At 37.7% G+C, this 27675-nt stretch overlaps 1 protein-coding gene across 7 annotated transcripts in view; it reads left to right on the top strand.

The window, feature by feature from the left end:
• Nucleotides 1-27675, top strand: part of otofa (otoferlin a) — an 83751-nt gene that overhangs the window by 14108 nt on the left and 41968 nt on the right. For all 7 annotated transcript variants that reach the window (XM_042220335.1, XM_042220339.1, XM_042220338.1 and 4 more), the window contains exons 3-5: nt 9866-9954; nt 19058-19157; nt 22429-22628. In XM_042220335.1, the coding sequence (XP_042076269.1) occupies nt 9866-9954; nt 19058-19157; nt 22429-22628 (389 nt within the window). The remainder of the gene's footprint in view (nt 1-9865; nt 9955-19057; nt 19158-22428; nt 22629-27675) is intronic.

Below are 27675 nucleotides of genomic sequence, written 5' to 3'. Positions count from 1 at the left end.
TAAGGCAGCTTTGAGCTCTAATTTGGTGAATAAACCTAACCAGGCAGTGATTGCAAATAAATGCCTACACTCTAAAAACTATTGTTTAAGCTCAACAAAAAAAATTAACGCAACAGTTTCCATTAATCTTTTTGCATTAAGATAACTTGTGTAGAAATTATGTTGAACCAACAAACTACATTGAGTTAGAGGAATGAACTTTTCCTCTATAAGTAAAGGTAATTTTAATTACCATATACTTAATAATTGGTAACTTAAAAACATGTTTTTAAGTTATTTACTCAAAAAATTTATGTTCCTCCAACTTCTTTTTCCATATTATTCAAAACTATTTTTTAAGTGTTATGTAATTAATGGTAGTAGTTACGAAAACATTTTTTTAAGTTAATCATTTAAAATATTAAGTAGCTGATTTTCTTCATTATCATCATAATTTTAGCTTTTTCTTGTTTTTATTATTGTACTAGCTTTTAAGAATTGAATGAATTCAACATTTTTAAGCAATTAACTTTTTTTATTGTTTGTACAGTTTGTACAATTTATATTTTGCTTTAGGCAATTCAACACCTTATATTTAAACAGTGAAAATAAACCAGAAATCCACTTAGAAAACATTTGTACTAAGTGTTCAGTAAATGTTAACTTTCAGTGTTCAAACTTTCATGCAGTAAACACATTTAAGATTAATTTTACACATACAGGACTCAAAATGGTTAACAATTTTTGAAACAGAGTCAACATGTTTAACATAATGCTGGTTCATTCATCAGCACATCTCTTTGAGGATTAAATGCAGGATAAGTGTTAAGGACAGGGTAGTACAACAACTGTCAAGACACATTTCTTGAATATAATATCAAAAATAACTAGATAGAAAAAAATTAGTGTCTTCTATTTTTTATCAACACTATCATTTTTTCCCAGTGGACTTCCAAATACAAAGCAACACAATCTGAATAAAATTTCTTAGTGCTCAAAACAAGTGACATCTTTAGAACATACTGTTCTTGAGACTTGTTACTTTTGCACTGGCTCTCAGTCCATCAAGATCAAGCAACAGCTTCTGAAAGACTTCGAAAGTATATTTCAGTTCCTTGCAATAGCTCAGATTGAGAGCATATATTATGCCCATGAGTAACGCACAGCAACTTGGGATATCCGGGCCCTCCAGGATTTTTGTTCCTTCTACCACAATGGTTGCAGTCTTGTGGTCAGATCCAGGGGTATACCGGTCACCGATGATGGCAATTTTCATCACCTGCCTTTCTAGGTTGGCCTCAAATTCTTCTGTGTCCTTGTAAAGCACATTTAAAAAATAGGTTAGTTGATTATAGATTAGACTTTTATCCTTACTGAATCTTAATAATTCAGAAGATTAGACACACGCATACACACACACACACACACACACACACACACACACACACACACACACACAAACACACACACACACACACACACACACACACACTTGACCCAAATAGATGTATCAATAAGCATGAGACAAATAGTAATAAGACAAATACAATAAAATCAAGAACAATACTTACTTTAAGCTGTATCACAATAGTAACCACAATAACATGTAATATTATTTAAGGCGTCTCGTTATGCAAGTTTTATAAAGACATAAAATAAGTGAGCCAGACAGGGAAAAAAAGGTTTCTATGGTTATCCCTCTGACAAAGTTATTCACAGCTTAAAGGCTTCTAATTTAAAAAAAAAAAGTCAGCCTAAAAAAAGTCACAATTTCTGATCAAAATTAGATTGCATTGTGTAGCAAAACTTCAACCATGCTTTTCCTAGCTACAGCAACACTATCTAGCTGAAGACTTTTGTCAAATGAAACTTTATAAGTCTTAACCACTCCTGTGCTAAAGTTTAGAATGGCTAGCATTAGCTACATGTGGTAGTGCAAAATATTTCCTCAAGTGTATCAGCATAACATCATACACAAATCCACCAATGTGACTAGCACAAATCCTTTGCTTTAGTAGAACTGTTATTTGTAAATTAAATGTTACTTACCTTGAAATTTCTTTTACATAAGCTTGCAAGTCCGCCATGCAAGCACAGTCTTAATATGTGAATTTGCCCGGGCACGTTAAGTGAGTAGGGGAGGGAACTTGAAATCAGAAGTTACAATGGAGAAAAAATAAGTTATCTATTCAATTTCTTTGAGTAATTGCAACTTGAATTTTGTTTTGGACACATTAATATTGGGATTTAATTTCATATTACATACAAAATTAATTTGATGTAATTACCAAAATTATTAATTCATCACAACCCCAAAAATAAATTTTGCAACTTAGAAGATCTATCTTAATCAGTAAATTTGAATTTTTTATCTTGCAACCATGGATTTAATCAAGTGGTGGTAAAAGGCCTGATGAATTACTTTTTAGAGTGTACAGCAAATAATTAAAAACAGCAAATGAAAGTCTTTTTGTTCTCATCACTGCCATTAAAAAGTAATCTGCTGCATTACTTGTTGAAAAAAAATCCTAATAATAAGAAACTAATTTTTAAGTATATGCTAACATTTAAATGGTAAATGTACTGATTTGTATATAATGATTTTCTGTTCCTCTGGAGCAGTCAAAGCTTTTTGTACAATATGCCTCATTTACCCATTGGACCATTCATACAAGCGCTTTTCTATGCTTTTTCTGACTTAAGTTCTTCCTATTTAACATGCACAATTTGTGGTTCAGTATAAGGGATCAAACCACAAATGTTCCATTTAGTAGATGACCTGCCCAATTTTCTAATTTATAGTCAACTGTGGTGACTGTAGCTCAGGAGTTAGAGCAGGTCGTGTACTAATCAGAATCATCAGTTGGTGGTTTAGTTTTACTCAGCATGGTTGTGAAGATAACCATGTGTTCCACAATGATAACACATTTATTTGATGAAAATGAATTAAAATCACGCTGGACAGTAAAGAAAGAAAGATGATAATAGAAAAAGCTGAGCAGTGAAATTTATTGTTAAGTTACTGTATGTTGGTGAAGTGAAGTTCTAGCATTGAGGGATGAACTCATGCAGAGGTGGACTCACACTGGCACATCAGAAAAACTTCAATGTTATAGCATGTGGATGCAGCTGGTGCATATGTAGCCTGCTGGTAATGGAGCTGCAATCTTTTTGCAGTCTCCCTTTATCTCCTTTACCCTTTAAGGATAAAGCCTGAAGAATCAAAGTTTTGACGACTACAACATCATAAGATTGTAAGAAGCCTGTGAGTTTGACCTGACTTTACAAGCTGTAAGAAGAATTTTCCTACTGTCAGTGCAGTGCACGCCTTTAAAAAAATATTTTGTTCGTAATTAATAATGGAGGTGTTTTCATTTTCTGTGTCTGTGGCAACAGTCATGAGATATAAAAGGATGGTGAGTGGAGGGAAAACTGAGGTCATCCATTTGTTCACCATGATGCTAGAGCGTGGGTTCACAGCAGTAATGGCTTTTCCTCAGCTTCGCATTTAGCTGCTCTGATAGGGCGCTGTGGTCTCAAGGCTTGTGGTTAGTGACATCAGTTCTGTCACTTTTAATGAGCGGCCTCACTCTGGCAATTAGGCGTTGTACAATGCAGGGGGTTGGGCGTGGGAGGCTGGGAATAGTAGTAGTGTAGTATTCAGGCAAGCTCGGAAAAGAATGGAGCAGATCTAAAATAAGATTAGTGTTCGTTTGCCTTTTTAAAAGCATCATTGCAGCGGTTGCTTCTCCGGTTACTCTCACATATTCCTAGATTCACATAATCAGTGATGCATTTTGATAAAGCAAGCCAGCCTGAATGGTAGAGTAGGCGCATTGCAGCAGTTACATCAGTCAGTGTTTGAAGCACAGTGACTACTGACACTTGAAGGTCGAGTTTGTATAACTGGAAAACTTTACAATCCATAACACTGTCTGACTACACATTGTTAGTGTTCTTTTTTACTAATATAACTTTTTGGCTAATTCTGGCTGACTTTACAGGGGCTTAATTGACATCAAAACATTAATACAGAATACATATTAGCACAGGTTTAAATAATAGTATCTATCATGGCTGCATTCCCTGAAAGTAAGGCAAACCAAGGGTTGTGGTGTTTTGTGCATACCAATACATTATTGTAGCTCACAGAGATGTGAGTGTTATTTTTCCACTTTGAGAAGTCCAAATGTCTTCTGGAAATTCTGTGAAAAGGCTCTTTTTAGCCCATCGGAGAAGGAAAATAAGTGTTAAGAATAAAATGAATGATGGCTACACTCTATTCAAATTTCCTTAAAGCCATGACAGTGTGACAGAGTTGCGATGAATCGTTGTAGAGCCTATGACGTAACCTATATAAGTGTCTGGCGCTACAGGCCTTCTTCTGTGTAGCATTAATTACCTTGTGCTGATGTCCTGGTGATTTACATGCAGTGCCAGGCAAAACAAATAAACTCCTGGCACTTTTTTTTCTTCTGGTCGTCTCTTTGATGAGAGACCAGAGGCAAATATATTTGTCCCTCATCTCTTCGCATCCATTCTGACATGCTTCGCAATTCCCCTTCAGGAATTTGACATCTGTTATACTGAGGCTAATTCTTTATGTTGAAGCTATGACTGTTATTGTCACAGTCTGGCGAGGGCAGACTGTATGAATTGAGAAAAGGACCCAAAACGCAGACTCCAAGGAACAGGGAACAGAACTTGAAACGTTAACAAAAGGCGAGCCGTTTAATATGGCTGGTAGAAAAGGTACAAACAAAGGGCAAGGCAAACTGAAGCAAAATTAACACAAACCTAAACTGGGGAATCTAAACAAACAATAAGAAAAACCTAGACAAGAAACTTGGAAGCATGGCATAACATGGGAAACATGGCGTGGACAACAGACGACCTGACAATCACACACTGAAAACAGAGGACTTAAATACACAGGAGGTGATTAGGGGAAGTGGAGACACATGAGGAAACAGCTGACTAGGATAAACATAATGATGCACAGGCAAGAGTAAAACTAACCGCATGAGCACAGAACACAAGACCCCTTTTCAAAATAAAACAGGAAACATGCAGACTTAGACACAACAACCAGAACTTGACAACGTAAGACACAGACATGAAACGCATGAAGAGCAGGGGAGATTAAACGGAGGGGGAAACAATAAGAACTAGAAACACTTAGGCATGATAATACAAACTTGATAACATAAGACACGCAGCATGAAACACGAAGGGTGAGGGGAAGCTTAAATACAGGGGAAGAAAACACAAGGAGTCTAATAACCAAATGAACTTAGATAACCTAATGAACAAAATAAACTCAAACTTAAAACGCTGGGTCAAAAGACCCAGGACCATGACAGTTATACTCACTGATTCATTCAAGAACTGCATTGAAAAAATAGCAGGAAACTCACAGAATAACTAGTGTTACACATCAGGTTACAGAGTAGGTTTATGTTTTAGGGTTTCACAGGGATTTGCGGTTACGTACCTATGCTGAAGATTCAGCAAAGAGTAAAAATCAACTGTGATCATATCAACTGATCCCTGAAGCTTTTTTACTGGTTCATGAAAAGCCAGTTACCATTTACCATTAATAATTAACAAGAACTTTTTAAAAAACATGAAACATCTACTGTAGCTAAGGAAAATGAATGTTTTTTAGAGAAGAAAGCTTTGCTAAACAAAGTGTGCATTATTCTGTTGACTAAAGTTTTGATTTTGTCACCACTGTGTGTCAGTTTTTTCCACGGCCAGATGTGTTAACATCTGTGGGATCTTTGCCAGGATGTTCACTTTATTGTAACTTTGTTGCCTCTTCTTTCTCGGTCAGAAAGTCTTCACTTTTTCAGAGTGGTCTTGTACACTCACCATGCACTTCATTGAGTACAGCTGATCTATTAGCTGATCACAAAGCAGCAACTCAGGGCATTTAGGCAAGCAGACAAAGGTGATTTAAGTGACTTTGACTATGACATGTTGTTGGTGCCAAATGGGCTGGTCTGAGCTCCCCAGAGTTCAGAGAAAAAGGTCTTAAAAAGAGAAAATATGTAGTGAGGGGTAGTTGTCTGGGTGAAAATGCCTTGTTGATGCCAGAGGTCGGAGAAGAATGGCCAGACTGCTTTGTTCTGACAGGAAGGCTACAGATATTGGGCAATAGAAGATTAGTAAAACATTGCCTGGTCTGATGAGTCTTGAATTCTGTTGTGACGCTGGGATAGTGGTACCAAAATTTGCCATAAGTAACATGAAACCTTGTAACAACAAATTTACCGGCAGCTTTTGTTGGGGGTGAACATGAGCAGGGAGTCTAATACCTGCAAATCTTCAGTAGGTTGTTTTCTTTTAAGTATGTTTAATTTTAATATTTTATTGCCCTGAGCCTGAAAAAGTAAAATTAAACATTTGGCTAAATCACAATTGTCACATAATCACATTATTTATTCATGCCTCTTTTAAATTTTAAATAAATAGAGCTAAGTAAAGAAAATTGCAGTGCATGCAATCTACCTAGCAGGGTGAAGCACAAAAAGGGAATCTTCTTTGTCTTGTATATAATATCAACGTTTTTTCATGAAATAAAAAGCATAGATTGAAAATTGAAAAACTGGTGCTCCTTTAAGGCTTAATTTTGAGTTTAATTTTGCATAGCACAACCAGAAATTGCTCTGTTTGCAGACACTTGTTTACAACTGAAGCCCACCAAGCTTTTCCACTTTCCCACCTCTCATTTTGTTTATCTGTCCTGTGCAGGTATTTAAACCACTGTAAGCATTTTGTCTGTCACGGTGGCTACAAAAGCCTCAGGCAGCATAAGCAGCTTAAGCTTTCTTGTTGTGGGTTCCTGTCTGTATTATTTTAGCAATAAGTTGTTCTGAATAGTATACCAAAGCAACATAACAGACATGACAATGCTACAAACAGATGTTTAAAGGTGGTGCGTGTCAAAAAAATAGTAGGAAAACAGGAAATGTTTACAAGCACTTAGACATATAACACGCATGTTTGTATTGAGTTTACATTCACTGATTAAAATTTGTGCTTCTCTGACTCTTGGGAAATTAATATGGCTGCCCAATCTCCCTGGTGTTGTATAAACAATTCCTAATCACACAGTGGTGTGTATCATTTGACTTGAAGTGTGTGTGTTATGCAGTGGTGTATGTGTATAGGGCATTAGCTGTGTGCGCTGTCATTTGTACACCATTAACACCATGCTGGGGCCTCCTTTTCGCACTCTCGGCTGTTCAAACATGCCGGAGGAGATTCGGTATTAAATGAGATGTGGCGCGGCTGTATTAGCCACTACCTCAGACAACGACTGTCACTTCAGGATGTTTTCAGGCTGTGAGGGTGGTGGGAAAGAAGCGGCAGTACTAGCTTCTTCTGACTGAAACCTGGGAACACAGGCTGCAGATCCTGAAGGTTGAGTATGCATGGACTGATGTTAATGCACACTTACAGGCCTGGCCACAGATCCTTGAAGGTCTAACAGTAGCAGGTGGAAACCACGGGATTCGCTAATGGGACGGTCTTGATGGATCTCTTGTCTGACAGCCTGCAGTGTTCTCCTAAGTCAGAGGCCCATATCAGCAAGGGGCGAATTACTTTTAAATCACCTGTGCAACATTTATCCCTGTGCCCTTGTGAAGACTCTTTCCCGTCATATTGTACAGCAAGAGGCTTAGAGGTGATTTACTGAATGTGAATCAACACCTGTATGTATGATGGGGCTAAATTTATAACTTACATTTGTTTCTTTTATTATCTGGTCTCGCCCTGTCATAGTTAATCAACACAGGTGGAGTGAGTAATGCATCACAATTGGATGTCATACTTTATTAATGGAAGCAGTAAAAGCCAATTAATTGCTTTTACCACATCTATCATACTTTCCTTAAAAGGCTAACTGCTAAGTGTTTTATAATTCTCGAGTCCCTTTAGTGTGGGGATTAATGAATCTAAGTAATTCACTCTTCCGATGTAAAGCTGGTAGCAACAAACCTGAAGAGAGTTTGGATATATTACTTTGCTGAAGTCAGCTGTGATTAGAGGTTTGAGAAAGAAAGATTGTTCAAGCTTATTTTCATATAAAAAACCAGTGGAATGTTTTCAGAATAAACTGTGATTTTGTTATATAAATGATAACCAGCAGGTGGGCTCGCCTGTATAAAAGCAGAAGCTTTAGCATTTTGTTGGATTGAAGCATTTAGGTGTGTGCTAAGACAATGCTATAATCTTCCCAGGTATGGATGTTCCAACAAATCTACACCAATGTCCATGCAAAGCTCAGAGACACTGCAAAACCCAAGAGCTATATCTCAGACACTACAGGGCTCAGTTAGAATGTTAAAGGTGAAAGTTCATGACAGTATAATTAGAAAAAGATTGAAGAAGTTTGGAAATTTGCACAGGTTGCCAGGAGATGGCCTATTTTTTAAAAGAACATAGCAGCGCGGCTTAGTTTCATCTAAACAAACCAGAAGACTTCAGGAAAAATGTGTTTTGGACAGATGTGACTAAACTCTCATTTGTCCAAAGGACATTGTTTCAGTGGTCAATTTTCATGAAGATTTTGGACTTGTTTTGCTTACTCAGCCGTCTTGCAGTTGTTGACTTGGCGATAAATTCCTCTGTTTACCAAAGTTGTCCACAGTCAAATGCTAAAAGTGGTTCTACAAGCTACTGAATCATAAGGTGCACTTGATTTTTTACAGGACTGAATAAATTCCTGTGAAAAAATTCTTTTACCGATGTCTGCAGCCAGTCTTGACTCTGCATTTTATTAAGATTGATGCTCTCAAGTCATATCATAGCAGTCCAACTCACTTTAAACAAGCTTTGGATATCTGTTGGCAGTAATATGTTTTACCCTGTAAACGCACGCGTTGCCTGCGTTTACAGACAACAAGACTCACAAATAGGAGGATAATAAATACATTTTCATTGGATTTTTGCTTAGCTCCTGCTTTTTCTTGTTTTCACTGATGCAAAAGTTATCAGTAAGCTTGGTTGGTGCAATATAACCTGGAGATGTTCAGCATGATGAATAAAACATCAATAAAAAAAATCCCTCCTGAACAGTGTCTCTGTAGCTGCTGGTGATTTTTAGAAAAAGAAAATCAAGGATACTGCAAAGTAACGGACGCATGCTGACATAGGGCCTTGAATATAGTCTGGGACTTTGGTTGACTTTTTTTTATTTTTGCCTATACTTAAGTGAGAAGATAGATAGTACTGTGTATTTTACCTTGAACTTAAAGGAATTTTATCTAGTAAACAGTTAGATGGTGGATAAATTAATCAGTTGAGAAAAATTGATTTTGGAAAAGTGTTGATAATTGCCATTTCAATATAAAAATAATAATAATAATAATAAGTACACAAATCAGATAAATTGGAAGTTATAGTTATAGTATAGTTGAACTAATGTGCAAAATCATAGGCTTGCATATAAAAGATAGAATGTGGCCACCATGATGAAGTGGAATAGCCTGACATTAACATAGCACTTGTTTAGTTTTACAGGCAACGCAAAGCACTTTAGACTGCATGTCACATATTATCTCTTGAGGTCAAAACCCTATGCCAGGCTGTTAACATGCATTTATCTTTAATGCTCTCCAGTTTTAAAATCTGAGTCTGCAGGAACTTTTTTGCAACCTCAAGTGGCAATTAGATGAACTGTTTTTGCCATTTATGCAACGGCTCCATCTGTGAGGTTACTGCTTGGAGAAAACAAGCAATTTAATGGTGTCACTCTGAACATAACAGAACTTGTCACTTTTTTCCGTGCATATAATTGATTGCATTTGCATATAATCCGAATAATCAATGCTGCATGTTAGCTGCAACCTGACCATGTTTTTTTTCTCTTTTTCAGACATTTCGATGGCCCATTGCCAGCAAGCTGGATGGAAATGAAATGCTAGAGATCCAAGTGTACAATTACAGCAAGGTCTTCTCCAACAGGTATGGTGCTGTTTACTAATTCAAGCCCCCCAGACAGCGCTTCAGAGTAAATTGTCTATGTTTGCCTTCCTGCCTTTCTGTTGCAACCTGTGACCACCCCAGACTGACACATGATGCATGTAGCTAACCTAATGAAGGAAACGCTTAAATTCCCCTAGGGGTTTGCTCTAAATTGACTCACCTGTATGCAACAGACTGCAAACAGCAGCCAGGGCTGAGTAAGCATCACGCCAGAAAGTGGGCAGAGGTAATGAAACAGTATTAAAGTCTTGGTAACAGGCATATTTATCATTTCACACACTCCAAACAGTCAGATCATTTTAGAAAAAACCCATCCGGTCCTGTAGCTGATGATACAACTGAAAGTTGAGTATCATTGCTTTTACAATATCCGTAGGTTTAAAGACAAGTCAGACAAATGTTTCATTTTTTTTAAAATTGTGTCATAGCTAATATGTTTTTACTGACACATCCCAACCTCACGAGGTGTAATCATGTGAGAACCAACTAAAAATATTACTGTGAGGTTCATCTGACCTGAATCATGGGTGCAGCATGACACTAATAACTTATAATGCTTTGTCTACAAAGAAGAGCCTTATTTTTCTGTCACCATTTCTCGCATGTCCGAAAGAACACATTCCTATTTCATCAATCCAGCCGTCCAACTAGGCCATGTAACTGCTCTTGTACTCCTTGCACATTAGTATTGCTTACATTTCAGATATGTATTCGACCTCTTGATGCTCATACCTGTGTGATGCCTTTTGAGAGCTGCCAAAATGCATGTCACCCGAATACATCCTGTATGAACAGAAATGGAGCAGAATGTACTACTGCTCTCCTAATGTGTTGTTTCTATTACGCTTCTCGCATAGACAAGGTGTAGAAATCATTTCTGCAAGGCTGTTTGTTTAAATTGGCTAGTTAAGTAATTTCTTTCTTCTCCTCACTTCTTCAATTTCTTGTTAATTTTTCCTTTATTTTGGTTCATTTGGATGACGCTGTGCACTTTTTGTGTCCTGCTTGAAAAAGTGATGGACTGGTTGTACCAGGAAGCCAGTCCACCTACTGTGTCCATAACAAATCCAGTCAAATTATACCAGCTGCCCAACTTCTCACAATGGACTGATTGATGTGTCTAATATGGTTCAGACTAGAGAAAACATTGCACCACCCTCCGAGTTAATAAAGCACAGTAATGTTAACTTCCTTCTGTGTGTGCCCATAAGCATCAATACATGTGTGTAGCACCAGCTCAGTAGTTAGTCTATGTAACCAAATCATGTCTGCAGTGTGCAAATTTAGCTGCATGTAAATGTGTGTAATAAAGAGCTAAATGCTGGTGACAGGTGTGCAGACACATGCTAGATCAAGTCTACATCAAGGCAGATTTGAACTGTCAGCAAGATTTCTTTATGCCATTGTGTGGAAGACTGAAGTTGAAACAAAGACAAACACATTTTTACAGGCATGCATGACAATTAGGGGTCAGTGAGTTTAGGAGGGTTTGGGCAGGGGTGGATGGTTAATTTTCCCAAATGGCAACATGAGAATCTGAGACTTTTGTGGAGGGCCGCACCAAAAAGCTGATATCAGTTCACCTCAGTATTAAATCCACAACAGTCCCAGTTTGTTTCTGTATGCGGCCCCTTGGGAACTTTATTTGCCTAATCCTGCTTTAGTGTGACTGTCCTACAATTAGCAAGTCACTACAGCTTAAGAATGCAGTCACCTTGGCTTCTCAGTCACCTTTAATGCTAGTTGTACGAAAAGACACCATAAGGAAGCAGCTGATATTTTTTAATCTTTCTGGTCATTTTTCTGTCAAAAATTAGCCTTACCAATTCAGAGTGAAAAACTGATATACATAACGTGCTAATCAAGCTAGCTACTTACGCAAAGCCACCTATTCAAAATGGTCTGTAGTTATATGCTCCCTAGCAAAGATGTAAAATCTAACAGATTAAAAATTTACAGGAAAAACAGTATTAGGCTGGGCAGTAACACCAGTGTGAGTAGAACAATGTCTACATTAGCATTTTGCTAAAAGCAACACTGCACCAAAGTAGCATAGTTTTGCAGACACATGACTACTGACCATGTGATATAACTTCACCATTCTGGATGTGTGACTATTGTGAATGTGGAGTCAGGTGAATAAGGCCCTAGTCAGCAGGATTAAAGTATGATTTATTGGGTTGGGGAGCTGTAAGAGCTGTAAGAGCTGTAAGCTGTAAGCGTGGCAGTGCAGTGTGGGGAAAAATTACTTAGAAATAAGTTTGATGATAATTTGCTTGTGAACTCTAGTAGATTTTCTCTCTTTAGAGATTAGCTGACCTGTGATGCTACTTTTGCTACTTTTTGATTTAGCCAACTAAGTTAAACACTGCAAACCTATCAGTGTAGCCTATACTAAACTGATATTTTCGTGCAACCTTTGAAAAACACAAAATGAGCATACTTAAATTTGTTTTTGCAAAATGCTTCACAAAAATATAATTTAGCAACACGTTATTTAAAGGTCTAATAACTTATTCAAAATTCATGACAACTTTAAATGTAAGATTTAAACTTCCAGTTTATAAAATGTCACATACTGCTTCATCTATCAGTGTCACACACTAACATTTTTCCCTCTCCTAAGGAAATTCAGCAACTGTACATTTAGCTCATGGATACATTTTGTAATAAACTACACAGAAACATTTTGTGTGTATCCTGATGCTTGTTGAACTGTTTAAAATGTTTCATTTAAAATTATCTTGCAATTAAAAAAAACACTACTCAATTTATGCTCATTCCTCATAGCTAAATGCTGAAGTATAGCATACATAACTTTAGGTCAGCACCATAAATGCATCACAGGGAAGAAAGGGATGCGTTGAAGGTGTAAGCAGGCTGTGGGATGCCATTATGTCTGTATTAATGAGCAACTATCTCCATGTCATCACTGGAAGAATGCCAGGTTGCAGTGCATGAAAAATTCACGCATTCAGCAACATTATGCAATAACCTGCCTATCAGATGTAATTACTCATTAACTAAAGGTGCCGGAATGCAATTCCAATTGTTGCTATCTAACTTTAAACTTTGTTAGTCACACAGGCCTAGATACTGGTTCTCAACCAGCTAGCAATCACCCATCATAGGGGAAAAATGTGCACTCCTTAACCAGCTGGCAGAAACCGCATGATTGCTTTGGTTGCTAGCAGATTGCTGTGGTTGCCCATTGTTGGTGGGCAAAAGTTCGGCTTGCCTACGAATACTCCCCAGCTACTCATCAAGCCACAGTGAAAAAAGAAAAGCGTGACAAAAAAACATAAACTGTGACAGTTTGCCTTCAAAGTAAAGGAAATCTCTCAATTGCAGTGGTAAAGTATGGCTTTTTACACTGAAAGTGAACATTTCCTGGTTCTGGTTTGCATTGCAATTTTTACGGTTTTACTACCACCTGGCAAGTAGTTAGCAAATGTTTGCCAACTACAGGCAACTTGTTTGGAATCTAAGCAATTAACAAGGCACGACTGTATATTGACTACATATTATATATTGAATATATAATGTATTGGCTGTGTATATAGAGAGTCTTGTTTACAAAAAAGAAATATAACAAATTCATATAGGCGCAAGCACGCCATTGCTCTGACACAGCAAGATTCTCATTCTTAACACTGCATATAGAGTTATAATTTTTTCAGATGTTTTTTCCAACTATGGAAAGCTTTTTCATAACTTCAGATGGATATTAATTCTGCATCATTGATCCTTAAGCAATGAAGGCAATTTTTACAGTTGTACACAAAGCAACTGCTAGATCCATTTTAAAAAACATACATTAAATTCAATTTAAATGCAGAATTGATTTGAGCCAGAGTTTCTCTTGGGTGGGAAAAAAAACGCTGTTCTATTTTAATGAAACTTTTTCATCGACTTACTTTTTCATAACAGCTCAAGCACATTTGGAGATGGTTGAGTCCAAGCAAAATGTATACTTTGCCATAAGTAGGCAGTTCTTAAATGTAAAAACTGAGTACATAAGCATAACCTGACACACATTTAAACAGGTAAATAATTCAGTGTGAGTCACAGCTTTTGTGGTTCTTGCACCTGTTCCACATGTCCACAGGCTACTTAATTACCAGGGTATTTGATCTACTTCATCACTGTTTGTACCAACACACTTTAGGGCCAGTGTGATACACCCTGCCACCACAAATGTGATCACATTACAAAAACACAAAGAAAGGGCAGTGATGTGTAGTGGCCTCTTTGCTGTAGTGACATATAGACCGTGTTTTATTTGTTTTCTCATGTGGCTGAGAGATTTGCTTTCATATTCAGCCCATCATGGGGTATACTGTGTGGGAGTTATTGAGCACTGAACAGTGACAAGTTATATGATAGCATATTCAGTGTTCTAAACCTGAGGTCGGTGGTGTCTCAGCGCGCAGATTGTAAGACTGAGATAGAAGCCACAGGCAGGATGCCTGAGGCAGACTTAACAGTAAGCAAGCGAGAACTCAATATCAGCAATAAACAGAATTCTAAAAGGTCCAGATGCACGAGGAATAACCTAAGCGACCAAGCTCAGGAACATAACAGACACCTAAACAAAGGAAAAGGGACTATGTATACGGACATAGGGGAGGACAAACAAGGAGGAAACAAAGCCAAAAGCAAGACAAAAAAAGTAATTTTTTAGGTGCTTTCAATTGATCCTTCCTGTCCAGCAACATATATAATAATGTGTATGTGTTAGTCCCCATAGGGAAATTACTCTTCTGCATTTAACCCATTCACCCAGTGAAGCAGTGGGCAGCCACCAGTGCAGCGCCCGGGGAGCAGTGTGTAGGGACGGTACCTTACTCAAGGGTACCTCAGGGTATGTAAAATAGTATTCACTGATCAATTGAGAGTGGTTGCAAGAAGTTACTGGCAGCTGCTGTGAAATGGAATGCTAAAGCTGAAAAATGGAAACAGAAGCAATTCACCTTCAAAGTAAAACTTGTGCATTTTGAAAGGCGTCTACTTCAGCATTAAGGGACAACTTTTATTTTGAAGACAAACATTCTCCATTTGCAGTTTGGATCACACATTGTTGAGTTTGCTCCTTGGTAGTTAGCTAGCAATTAAATGTAGACTAGCTGCTGTTGTATCAATCTGCCAGCTACCAAAAAAATCAGATGGAGGAATTTTGTGCAACACTTTCCTTGTGACCAGTTCCACTCAGTGATAGCCAGTTATCTCCAGCAACCACTCTTAAACCAGTTGGCTAATATACAATTTCCCTAGTGGCCAACTGTACCGAGGGGTTGCTGATCAGCCTGTGTGACTGAGGAGTCTTCAGCTAAACAGATAAACCTGGTTTCATTTTTGCTTTTGTTTCAGTGCAAAATGAAAATTGTGTCAATAATAGGCAGATTTTGTCTATGCTCCGCACCCCCACACGCGTCTTTACAAACCTTATTTTCTCTCTTTCTTCCACTTCGCCTCTCTATCCTTTGGCATAGTTTGAAATAAAACAATCAGTCAAAACAAACACATTTACATATAATTCTTTGTTTTGTCCTGCAATGGAATGTGTCTGTTACAAAGCTGTAAGAGTGCTTTATGTATATGCATCACAGCAGTAAAAGGAGCTAAACCGCAGGACCACACTCAGATTGCCATGGCATGCTGATGGGCAATAAAGCAAGACATAATAGCTTTTTCTATCATTTGTGGTTAAAAATTCTATTAAGCTCATCTGCGTGCGTGAAAAGGAGACAGGGTGTATTGATTGCATCCCCATGAATCAATAGATCATCTTTGAGCAGTTCAGTGATGCATTCAGTGAATCTGCTCATATTTGTATTAGTGGCAGCAGAGTGCTTGGCAGAGACTTTCTGGCAGATCACGGGGGCCAAATCACACACTCCTGTCAGCTGTAACATTTCCATTTCACACTATCCTCCAGCTGCACTACCTGCCGCTGCAGTGGATTAGAGCATCTTTGCGAACCCTCTGTCTGCCTTGGAAAAAATATTTTACATTTCAAAGCTGAGCTCACCTCTTCTCAAATACACCTGAGCCAGACATTTTGCCATAGTCACACCTTAAATTGAGAAAGAGAAGAAGAATTAATGCAAATTGAAAGGGAAGGGAGCTGAATCATGAAGCAGATGAAAGTAAATTGTTTGCAGGACTTCAATCAATAATGAATGCCACCTTTGAAGTGCTAAAAAAAAGCGAGCCAGAACATGATAGGCCTTGCTCAGTTCAATTATTCAGCACTTGCCACACGTGCTACAAGGGTTGAAAGGAAATGACAGACCATTTAAGTAGCACTGGATATATTGATCACCCCTGTCTGGTAAAGGAAACAGTGCAGTGGGTTATTAGTAATATTGCTCAGAGTCTCAGAAGTTTCTATTCATCTTCAAAAGAAAAAAAGTTTTCTGCACAAAGCCATCTATATCCACCAAGACGTTTTTCTTTAGTCATGTCAGGCCTGTAGAGTTGTGCATGGAGTTATGCATTGGGGAGCCTGGCAGATACTCACTTTCACAAAGGCAGAACCTGCCAGCGCCTCGGGGGAAGCACATACTGTTTTTAGTTTTTTTTAACCTGCAATTCAAAGAGAAGTCAAGTTCTGGAAGTCTAAATTTACCTCATTATTAAGTTTCGAAGCTCTGCTGACAAATGTAGCCTCACTTTCTACTGTAGTTTGAATTCATCACCACTGACTCCAGAGGAAAGACAAAGTGAAAACAGAAGGTATAGAAAGAACGAGAGATTAATCTAAGGAAAGGGGGAAAAAAATAATAGCAGACAGATTGCTGCTTTTGTTGCAGCTCATTCATTTATTGAGATAGTATTCGGGGGAAGGGGGGTATGTTGAATTGGAGGTGTCCTTGAGTACATGTGTGTGTTTGTGCGTACTGCAGTCCTTCACTCTATTCTGACTTGTCAGGTTAAGTAGTCCTGTTGGGAAGATCACATTGTTGGCTGCGATCCCTACAGATTTCCTCTGTGTGTGCATGTGTATTTGCAAGCGCGTGCATGGCAGCTGGTTAACTATTGTTTCCACGCTTTCATTTTATGATATTGTATCTCCCTACGGGCTCATATCCAGGCTGCTGTTTGTGTGTATGCCTTTCCTTCCTTTTGATGCTCTCTTTGAATATTTATCACCCTGTATGTCACATATGCAGTAGAAATATAAGATGCAGCTTTATTTTCGGTCCGTGAGTTATCCGAGGTACGTGTTTGTGTAGCTGTAAACATTGTTTGTCACCACTGTATATGGCAGAAAAGCCATATGGTTGGGCTCAATGTGGACTTCAGGACACGTTCTTCATGTGTGGCTGACTGCTCTGCAAACAACACACTTTTATGAGGGAAACTTTTTAAATTATTCAGCAGCTCTAATTGACCACCTGAATGGGCACTGTACTGAGTTTCTACCCACTGTAACATTTCATGAGGTGTCCTTGGGCAGTGGAGAAATCCATCTTATGATCTAAAGTTTGCAATAGGGAGGTACCATTATGTTGGTAATTCTTCAGGGGGTTCTGGATGGAGGCAACGCATTATATTAAAAAATGTTTTGTGTATGTTTCCTAAACGTTCCATAACATGAAATGAAATTCTCTCCTGAAAGCATTATGTTGATGGATCATCAGTCTGTCTGTCAATCCCATTTTTATGAACACAGTATCTCAGGAAAGCCTCGAGGTAGTTTCTCCACAGTTTGCACAAATATGAATATTTAAGCTTCAAAGCACAAGTTACTACACCAATGTCTGACGTGATAGAATATAAAATGACATTTTAAGCCCAAAATACCAACGGTAGACTTCACCGTGATGTCACACTTTCATGGACATTATTAAATGCCATAACTTAGGAACAGAAGAGGAAATGTGACCATATTTCACATTTTGTTTTTTCACTTTGTTGCCTATTCTGAAAATGTGCTGACTGTAAATCTGATTTGTGGCTAGGTTGAAGATGCATGTGCAGCCTCCACTTTTTTTTTTGTAGTGCCTTTATAGTAAAAATCCACATTTAATGCAATCATGGCTACAGCAATATCTTTTAGCTGTACCTCGTTTGGACATAATTGATAGGTAGAATAAATAGTAGATGGATAGAAGTTTAATTTACAGAGTAGTTTTGACCAGTGTGGAACATTTTTGTGTTAACTGTTTGATATTAAGTAAGTATATCTAAGTATTTTAAAATAGGCAGTAAAACTTAATTCCTATTGCTTATCTGCTAAGAAAATTAGTTATCACAGCAGAAGCAAAAATCATTTCACAAGATGCACTTCCAAACTAACCGGGGGGTTGGGGCACTAATTACTTCATTTGAGATGCAGCATATGGCAGAGTGAGCTGGTGACAAAGGTAGTGAAGTACTTTTTCACTGTCTGTCACCGCAAATGTCCAACAGAAGTAGAAAGATTGCCAAAGTGATATGGATCAAATTAGACACCTGCAGTGGCCAAAACAGCTCAGTTCACTGCTGCTTACATCCAAAAAAAGAGGAGATGTTGTGTAAAATTAAATGAAACCGCTACGGGATTTGTTAATTATTAAAATCCCATGTATTTAATGAAATATGGAACAAGATGACAAATCAAATTTTAAACTGCGAAATGTTTTTTTAATAACAAAGACAGAGACATGTTAACATATTATAAATATATATGTAGGGGTTTTTTTCCATTCAGCAACTCACAGCTTCTTTTGTATATTTTTGTTTTCATAATGTGAGTTCACTGCTCTACACTCCTGGTGAGGTAGTTTAGCACACTTTTATAAGAAAGAAATTATGTTGTACACAATAAATTTGGCTTGGTCATTGTATTGCTTAAACAAGCAAAGCCTTAAAAAGGGGGGGGATGCAAACTTTAAAGGTTTAAACTAGGACATGTATGTTTGCATGTGTTTTTTTTTTCCAAATGCAGTGATGCGAGCGCTCTATTGCAGCATGTAAAACAAAGATAAACAGATGGGCAGCAGAGGAGGAACAAAAGACAAGTGACACAATGCCATTATTGATTCTATTGATTTCTGTTTACAATGCATGGCTCTTTGTTGCTCTTTTCCTACAGACTCATTGGGACTTTCTGTATGGTGCTTCAGAAAGTGGCTGAAGAGGGACATCTAGAGCTGACTGACACACTCACTGATGATAACAACACGTCAATAAAGGTAAACTCTCACATTAGAACAATCTACAGACACAAATCAATGTGAGCCAATCAAAATATTTAGACAGCATTTTCATGTGACTGCACCATCTAATTTGAAACCTTTAATGTTGGGCCTTCTGTAGCTTTATTTCAGTTTATGTTGGGATTCATTCATAAACCCATATTTTATCGACAAGACAACACAGATAACATATCAAATGTTTAAAATAAGAAAATAACAGAAAAAAATCAAAGCTGTTTTGAAGTGATCGGCAGCAAAACATTGAGTAACAGGGCAACAAAAGGAAAAGTAAGTTCAGCTCGAGGAACATTTTGCAGCTAATTAGACAACAGGTCAGTGGCATGTTTAAGTATAAGAAAAGCATCTTGGAGAGTATCTCAGAAGTAAAGATGAACAGAGGTCCATCAATCACCAGGAAACATTAAAATCTGGTTATTTTTTCTTAATTTGGATTGAAAAAAATTGTGGATAGAAGTCGGCTTGCTCTCTAATGAACCTACTAAACCAGTGACATCTTTTTCAGTGGTAACAAGGAACAGTTTTGAGAAAATAAAAAAAGGGCTTGGATAAACGTACAACGTGTTACCCAACAAGCAACAAATGGCAAAATTAGCAATTTGTTGCTGAAAGTATAGCATTTTGCCATAAAATAGGTAAATATTATTCCCACAAAGATGTTATAGATGTCTTTGCTTTATGAACTGATCACATGTCACTGTTGAGTTTACATATTGTTTAGATTTTTCCTAGTCACCAGAAAGTAACACAGGCAGTAGCTAACTAGGATAGGCTCCATGTTTAGCCTCACTGAAAAGATCAGCAACATTTGCTGCGAACTTTCAAATATCTTTATTTTAAATTCAAGCAGAGACTCCAAAGTGCCCAAAATGTGTCAAAATGAGCCTAATCTAAAATAGATTTTATTGAATATCACAGTCATGAAAACATGCCTTTACTCCATGGTTACATTACCTTTAGTGAGGTAGCTGAAAGAACCTGATGAACACAGCAGAGGTTAAAACTGAGCCTAAATCAAACTTCTAGTTTTGTAAATTATACAACTTACCATACAGCATTAGAATTGAAAGGAATTGTATTAGCTTCCAAAATGCATTCACAAGCAAATAGGGGACCATTAAATGGAGAAATCACTCTTGAATTCCACCTGCACTGCTGACAATAAGCGATGTAACAGTCATCACTTGGCCTATAAAGGCACAAGCATTAAGGACCCTCACATCAACGAGGATCTGATGGAAATACAAGTGTGTCGTAGCAACATCAGCACATTTGCATTTAACATGAATCCAGATATTTACTATTGATTGGAAATTTTATTTAAAACTGCTCAACCGAGAGCAGTTCAGTGGTGAGGTTGAGAGTGAGGCTGATTTAGCAGCGAATGCATAATGTAAGAGTGAATATGTATATGGAAATGAGGGCAGCACAATTGAGTGTGTGAGAGAGAAGCCAACCATATGAGCTTTCAAACCACCCCAGTGTGCAGAATGGTGTTCCTGGAACCGGGAGCACTGATGTGATGCTTCTGAGATGATGACACGCAGCATGGGAGAGCTTCAGGGTTTACACACATTGCACACATTGACGCACATATCCACAGACATATGTGCAAGTCGCTTCCCATGAAAACAGGAGAATTGTATCACTGTGCGTCCCTGTAGCAAAAAACTGGTAAAACTAAGCCAGACATAACCTGAGAGCAACACTTTTACTTACAACCCTGCACTGGTGTGGTTGCCATAGAAACAAATCGAACTCCTCGCGGACCACAGCTATCGCCTTGTGAGGATATAAGGAAGAGCTGGCGACACGGAGAGAAATGGAGGAGAAAGGAGCCGAGAGCCCCATGTACATTTTTTTCCTCATCCATCTTTGTCAGTGGAATAAATTGGCTGCTCTGTAAAAAAGATCAGGTCGTTGTCAGGAGGCTAAAACTTGTCCAAGCAAGACTCCCAAGAAGGCACTAAAGACACACTAAAGTGTCACCCATGTTTCTGACCTGGATTAAACAAGCAGTTAGTGTCAGTCTGACTTCCCCCAACAAATACCAAGCAGAAGACATCATTTATTGTCCTGTCAAGTTTGTTTCTACTATCAAGAGCTTTTTCTACACAATTAAACTGATATAGACATGCCAAGAGTATGTATTACTGTGTTGTCTATTGTTTTGTTGTTGTTGTTGTTTATTTCAGTGAACTACAAGCTCAGTTTGACTTGTGTGTTGGTTGTAACATATAAAGACTCACTCATGGCTCAGTGGTTGGTGCAGCCTGTCAGTCAAAGCTGCCTCACAACTAATAATGACATATATAAATGAGAGTGTTAAATTTGCTAATGGGTCCAAAATCTGTTTGTTTGTTTTTTTTAAAGACGGTTTCTGCTTCAGAGTTGTGGATTTAAATACAGGAGTTGAAAGGGACTCACTCCGTTTATTGACATTCTCAAGTTGGCATAAATGCAGTCTTCTGACACTTTAGCACACATCTTAAGCTAACATGTTGGTCTTGGAAAACTGTACAATCCCAGCTTAAGTTTTTTAATTCATGTGGTAGTTGACGCTGTAGGCATTCTTCCTGTGCCGAAGAATATGTTAGATTAAAATAACTTTACAGCATCTGCAGGTAACTTGCTGTTTCTCAAGCTTTAACAGCATACAGTGATATGATATTGATGGCTGTGTGAGTATGTTCTAATGTCTGGATACACTGCCATTCTAACAAATGAAAATTATATATGTAGCAAGGGCAAAATGTCTTTTGATTGTTTCTCAGTTAGAGGTATCACAAGTGATTATATCTGATTTTGACAAAGGCATAATTAAGTCCCTACAACAGCTGAGACAAGACTGAGATTTCCTTAGCAAATGAAGTCTCATATCAGAGGAAACAAAGACGCATTTAAAAGATACTATAAAAATGTCAATCTGTGGAGAACAGTAGAGTTTATAGTAGAAGTATAAGTTTCTGGAGAGGACACTGTTACAAGATGTTTTAAACTTTATTTTGGGGAAAAGTTAAAAAAAAGTGTTTTTCAGACCTAACTTCTAACCATTAAAACAGAAGAGAGATTTTAGATATTAGATAATGCTTCAAATTAAATAACCAGATTAAGTACTTGAAGTCATTTAAAGATAAGCTGTACGTCTTTGCTTCTGAAAGATTTACTATGATTTTATCCAAATACTTTGAAGCTTCGTAACACCGTTTCAAGTAAGCTCATTTTCATTCATTCACTATTTCATTTCCAGACCAATGTTACCATAGAGATCAGGTACCAGCCGATGGATGGCATGGTTGGAGTGTGGAGTGACGGGGACTTCTTGGATGTTCCTGACGACCGTGATGGGACGTTTTCCTTTGAAACAGATAGCTTGCTGTCAGGACAAAGCCACGGGTCAGGGACGTCCCCTGGACGATCTTTACATGGATCCATACCAACCTTCAGAAAGTAAGTCAAACATAAAACCATCTCTACATTAGAACATAGCACATTACAAATCAACTACTCTTAATTTGCCTTTCAAGATTAATGTGTTGGCTTCCCAAACAAGATATATTGTTTTAATTACATGATTCACTTTTTAAGAAGTCAGTTCCAGTAACAGCACTACTGACTCACACGTGGGTGAGAATTACTGACTAGTTCATGCAACATCTGTTATGATTACAGAGAGAAATAAACAGGAAGTCTGTTTTTTAATAAAGACTTTATTGTTCCACAAACGAGCTGTTATAAGTGATCAGTTGATCATCAGTCTATGGTGTAGACTTGACTATTGTTATTGTTTTTGCAAAGTTTCAATGAAATAAGCAAAGTATTCAAGGCAGAACTAGCAGCTTAACCCCTCGGGACAGTTACATAACTGTAAAGCCAAAAGGAACAACCTTTGGTCCCGTGTAGAAAAGACATAAATTTACTCAATTTAATACCAGAGCAGTGAAGAACAACAGTTGCTGGATTCTTTAGATTCTCAGTAGTACTAGGCAGCTCTTTTTTAACATAAATGACCTAATTGCTGTCCAGAGACTCCAGACTGAAAGATGTTAGAAGTTGTTTTGCATATTTGGCACAGAGTAAAGCTTTGTAGCTCTATAAGAAGTTTGCAGTGTCTGATAAACGGTAATGCGGTAAAAATGCAGTAGGTTATGAGCGAGAAGCCAACATGGAAGCTAGAAGTATCTTTTATTGAGTGTTTTAGTTGAATTGTTATAGTTCCTCCTACATAACTGCAATATCTCTTGTTAAATTACCATCTTCTACTGGTGTTATATGTCATGCCCCATTTCCTGTCTTCCTCTTCACTGTTTGATAACAGACAAACGTAATCTTAAAACACCAGACAAGAAGTGTTTAATTTCATTGATTACACAAGAGTAGAGTGCAGCGTCCACTATATGGGAAAATGTATGAGTATCATGAAGTTGAATCTCCACATATTGCTGTTGTATAATAGTAATAGTTATGGTGGGTCACAGGATCCATGTGTATACAAACGTTTCCATTTTTTTTATACATGCTGGCATCTTTTTCCTGAAAACCGTTTGCTTACCTGACACACACACACACAAACACACACACACTGAAAATGTATGTATGCCTGTTTTAAGAAAAAATATAAAGGTCCTCATCTACTGTATAAGCAGAATCAATAATGTCATTCCTAACAATATAATCAATTCCTATAGACAAGTAAACGCAAGCCATACAACATCAGATATATTTAGCATAGAATGCTCTAAAAGCATGTTCTGCCAAGGCTTTTTCTCTTTTGTCATCCTCTTCCTCTGCAGTTCTACTGTTGCGTTTTCGCTGAATAGCATGTGAAATAATCTGTGGGTTGTATTGATTTCCACTGAAACTATCAACACAGCCAAACCCCTAAACCCATCTTTGTGCTGTGTATTGAATGGGCATGTATAAAAAGTTTGTGTGTAGCTTGCTGTTGTGCTCAAGTATTTGTCTGTTAATACTGAACACCTACGTTTACATTGTGTTACAGTATCAAATTCCTTGGAAACAGGGTTTCCAGCCTGAGGACAATGAGAAGAGTTAGATAGAAGTTATAGAGCATCCCATGAGTGTTACATAAGAAAGGAAGACTTTGGATATTGCTCAGAAAACAGAAATGAAAATACTGCTGTAGAAAAAAAGAATTTAGTAGAAGCGGGAAGAAATTTGTGATCAAATTGTTTTTTTGCTACACACGCTTCAGGTGAACCGGCCTTCTTGTTTCGTTGCTGAGGTTGCTACAAGCTGTCAGTCAGACCTTGTAACGAGGTGTCGAAAGGCATTTTGTCTTGGGGGGAGAAAAGGTGAATGAGTTCCTGAGAAAGCCCAGACAAAAAGTTCAGCTCTAAACTGCTGCAAAATAGTGTGGCAGGATTGTAGGAGGATTTTTAATAGCCTTGCCACTTTTCATCCAATCCTATTAGTTCCTGAGTTACCGGCTGCTAAGTTTCTCTATGGTTGAGATGTTTTCAGAATTAAAATTCCCAAAGATATTTCACTGTGTCTTGAATTCTGTTAATTGTCCTTACTGTGGTAATGAAGTGTGGATGTGCAGGAGATGATAACCTGGAATGAGCCTCTCATTCCTGGAGAGTGGAGGGGGATTAGGAGGAGGAGATGGAGAATGTCATTAGCAGTTAAGCTTTAACAATGATCCTCGATTTTTATTTTTATTTTTTTACGTTTTTAAGTTTACAGCTCTATGTTTGTCATTTTTAATCAGGGGTTGCAACTCCTGTTGAGGACTAGCGTGGACCAGGTCATGGTGGAGAGTGGACCATAGTAACTTTAACCCATTTTAGGGCAAATATTTCACATCTCACACCTCAGTAATTGTTAGTTGTCCTTCCCAGGTATTAATTATTAGCATTTCAGAACTTAAAAGGATTTTTATTAGCTGCTGCTAGATTGAGACTTTAAATGCAGCACATTCTAATGTGAGTTACATTTAAAAAGCAGGAATTCAATTTCCTGTTCTGAGCTTAATTGTGGAAGAACAAACATGATCCTGCACAGCGCTCAACCCACTGGTGCCTATTTCTGTTATATCAGCTGTAGCCTAAAGGTCATGTGTGCCTCGTACACGGGGGTTGGTGTTCAGTGGGGATGGAATTTCATCTTTACATCTTTCCAGCACTTCTGTAAATGACAAATTGGATAGTGAAGGTATATGACTTCCTCTTCGTCCCCTTAAGTTGGTACAGTACTGCTGCCACCTCTTCCTATCTCTCTGTAAAGTCTCTGGGCCTGCAGGGTGATTTATGGCAGCACCCATAAAGCACTGCATGCTATCTGCAACACAACAATAAGCCAGCTTTTTAGGGGTTTTGTTATTTCTAAAAGTAAATCAAGTTCTCTAAGTTTCATTTAAGCAAATGTGTTGTTTAGAGCACGGGTAAGGAGCAGAGCAGATTTTAGGATAGATTTGATTCTCCAGCTGTCTCCACAATACACATGAGGTTTCATGAGGTTTACTTTGTTATCTGTAACTTGACCAAACACCTTGTGATTAGTAAAAGAACTACAAATTGCATGCTGGTTGGCTTGATCAGTGGAGTAACTTTATTAAGAGATTGTGAATAACTTTTTTTCCCTCTGCTTTGTTTTGACTTATTTTATACTTTTTCTTCGGGCACCAGAAACTACGTTGTGGTATTTAGATAAATATATGTACTACATGTTGTTTAGTTAAGGTAAGGAAAAGATTGTGATTTTGTTTAAAATGTGCCTTATAAGTCTGCATACTAAAAAAGTAAAACTGACCCAGTGCATGTGAGAGTAGGAATCCTTGAAATGCATCCATGTGAAAGTTATGGAATAAGTGACCAGTGTCACTGCTGCCTCAACGCAGTGCATGAGGCACAGATCACAAAAAATACCATGAGAAAATAAACTAAAATAAAATGAGATCTACAGACATCAAAACCTGGAAATAAAAGACCAGAACCCTAGTGCATAGGGCTAACAGAGTGTTTTCTTCCTGTTGAAATAATGTTGAAATTCATAGATTTATTGGTATTGCCCCACAGAAGCAAATAGCTGTAAATTTTCATTGTGTTTATCCAGGTAGTTTGAATATGCATGCACCATTTGCACAACATCACCCTCCTGTCTTCATTCCCACTGCAGCAAAAGGTAATTTGTTCAAGCAAGCATTAATTTACTTGTGTTTTATTATTATTATTATCTGGTCTACTTGATTTATTTTCACCAGTGTAAATTGCAGCATCCTTAAAGACAGCCGTGTTGTCACACAGCTGTGATCTATCTTCATACTGTGTGCCAGTGTTGTGTGATCTCCTATCTCACTGGTCGCTGTGTCTTTAGGTCTGCTCACAACATCACTGACTCCCTGAGGAAACATTCATTAGAGCAGACATGTCTGCTAATACAAAAATCTGGTCTTCAGTATGGATATAATCATCGTATTCTGTCTTCTTTATTTGTGTAGGAACCTAAAAGGAGTGCTTGCATTGGTCCTGCTGATTGATCAGGCTTTTTCTAAGTCGTGATTAGATGTATAACTAACTGCCATCCCCTTAATTCTCACCTGATTGTAGTTACACTAGTACAGCATACCCAACTGCACTTTCCGCTCTTGTGTTGCACAATAATCGATGAATGCTCTATTAATAACAAGGTGAATTATTAAGTCTACTTATAGGTCTTAATCTTTATCAATTTCAGGATCAGTTTTACTTACATAACCTTCCTGTTGTATCCTGGTCAATTATAAAAAAAAAATTAAAAGCTATGAAACAAAGAGCATGATTTAATAAGAGCACAAAATAAATTTAGGCAACACCTACAAATAGATGAAGTTATTTTCTCTGTGGCTGTGCTCCATCACAACACAAATGGCTGGCATCAGTCAGGATATCCCTGGAGAACTGAGGCACTTAGCTAATCTAACTGCATGCAACACTGTCAGGGCTATTTACTTCTTTTATTGTTTCAATTAGGCACACACGGACACAGAGAGTGCCCCTTTTGTTTTCAGTCATTTGAAGCGACTACCTCTATTAATGAAATGGAAATTTAAATGGGAAAGTGAATGAACAAGGGAATTATTACAAGGGGGAAAACGACGCTTCATGATTTAGCACTTTTTTTTAAGTACATTTATAATATCAGTCTTTGACCAAGTAACAAGGCAGACAGAGTGAAATCCCTGTGGTTGTTTTTGTAAAAGCATTTCCCCAACAAGTGCAATTTCACAATCTTGCTTTAAACACAATATTTCATACAGCATCAAACAAGATTTGAGCTCCAAGAGAATTTCAAATGATGACAGCATAAAAGGAATAAAAATGCTATTGATATATTGTTGCCGCGGCCTCTAAGCATGCTGCAGTGTCTTTAATCTTAGTGTTATTGATACCAGATTGTTTTTAAAACTGACAAGCTAGTTTGGGTCTTTTTGGCCTCCTTCTTTAGTAAAGTCCCTGGGAGGGAATTTGCAAAGTGTAGCATGAGGGGGTGGGGG

Source organism: Haplochromis burtoni, unplaced genomic scaffold (assembly GCF_018398535.1).
Source record: "Haplochromis burtoni strain Fernald_Lab_line unplaced genomic scaffold, NCSU_Asbu1 Contig_47, whole genome shotgun sequence".
NCBI classification, from domain to species: domain Eukaryota; kingdom Metazoa; phylum Chordata; class Actinopteri; order Cichliformes; family Cichlidae; genus Haplochromis; species Haplochromis burtoni.
This window is presented reverse-complemented; position numbering and strand designations above follow the sequence as displayed.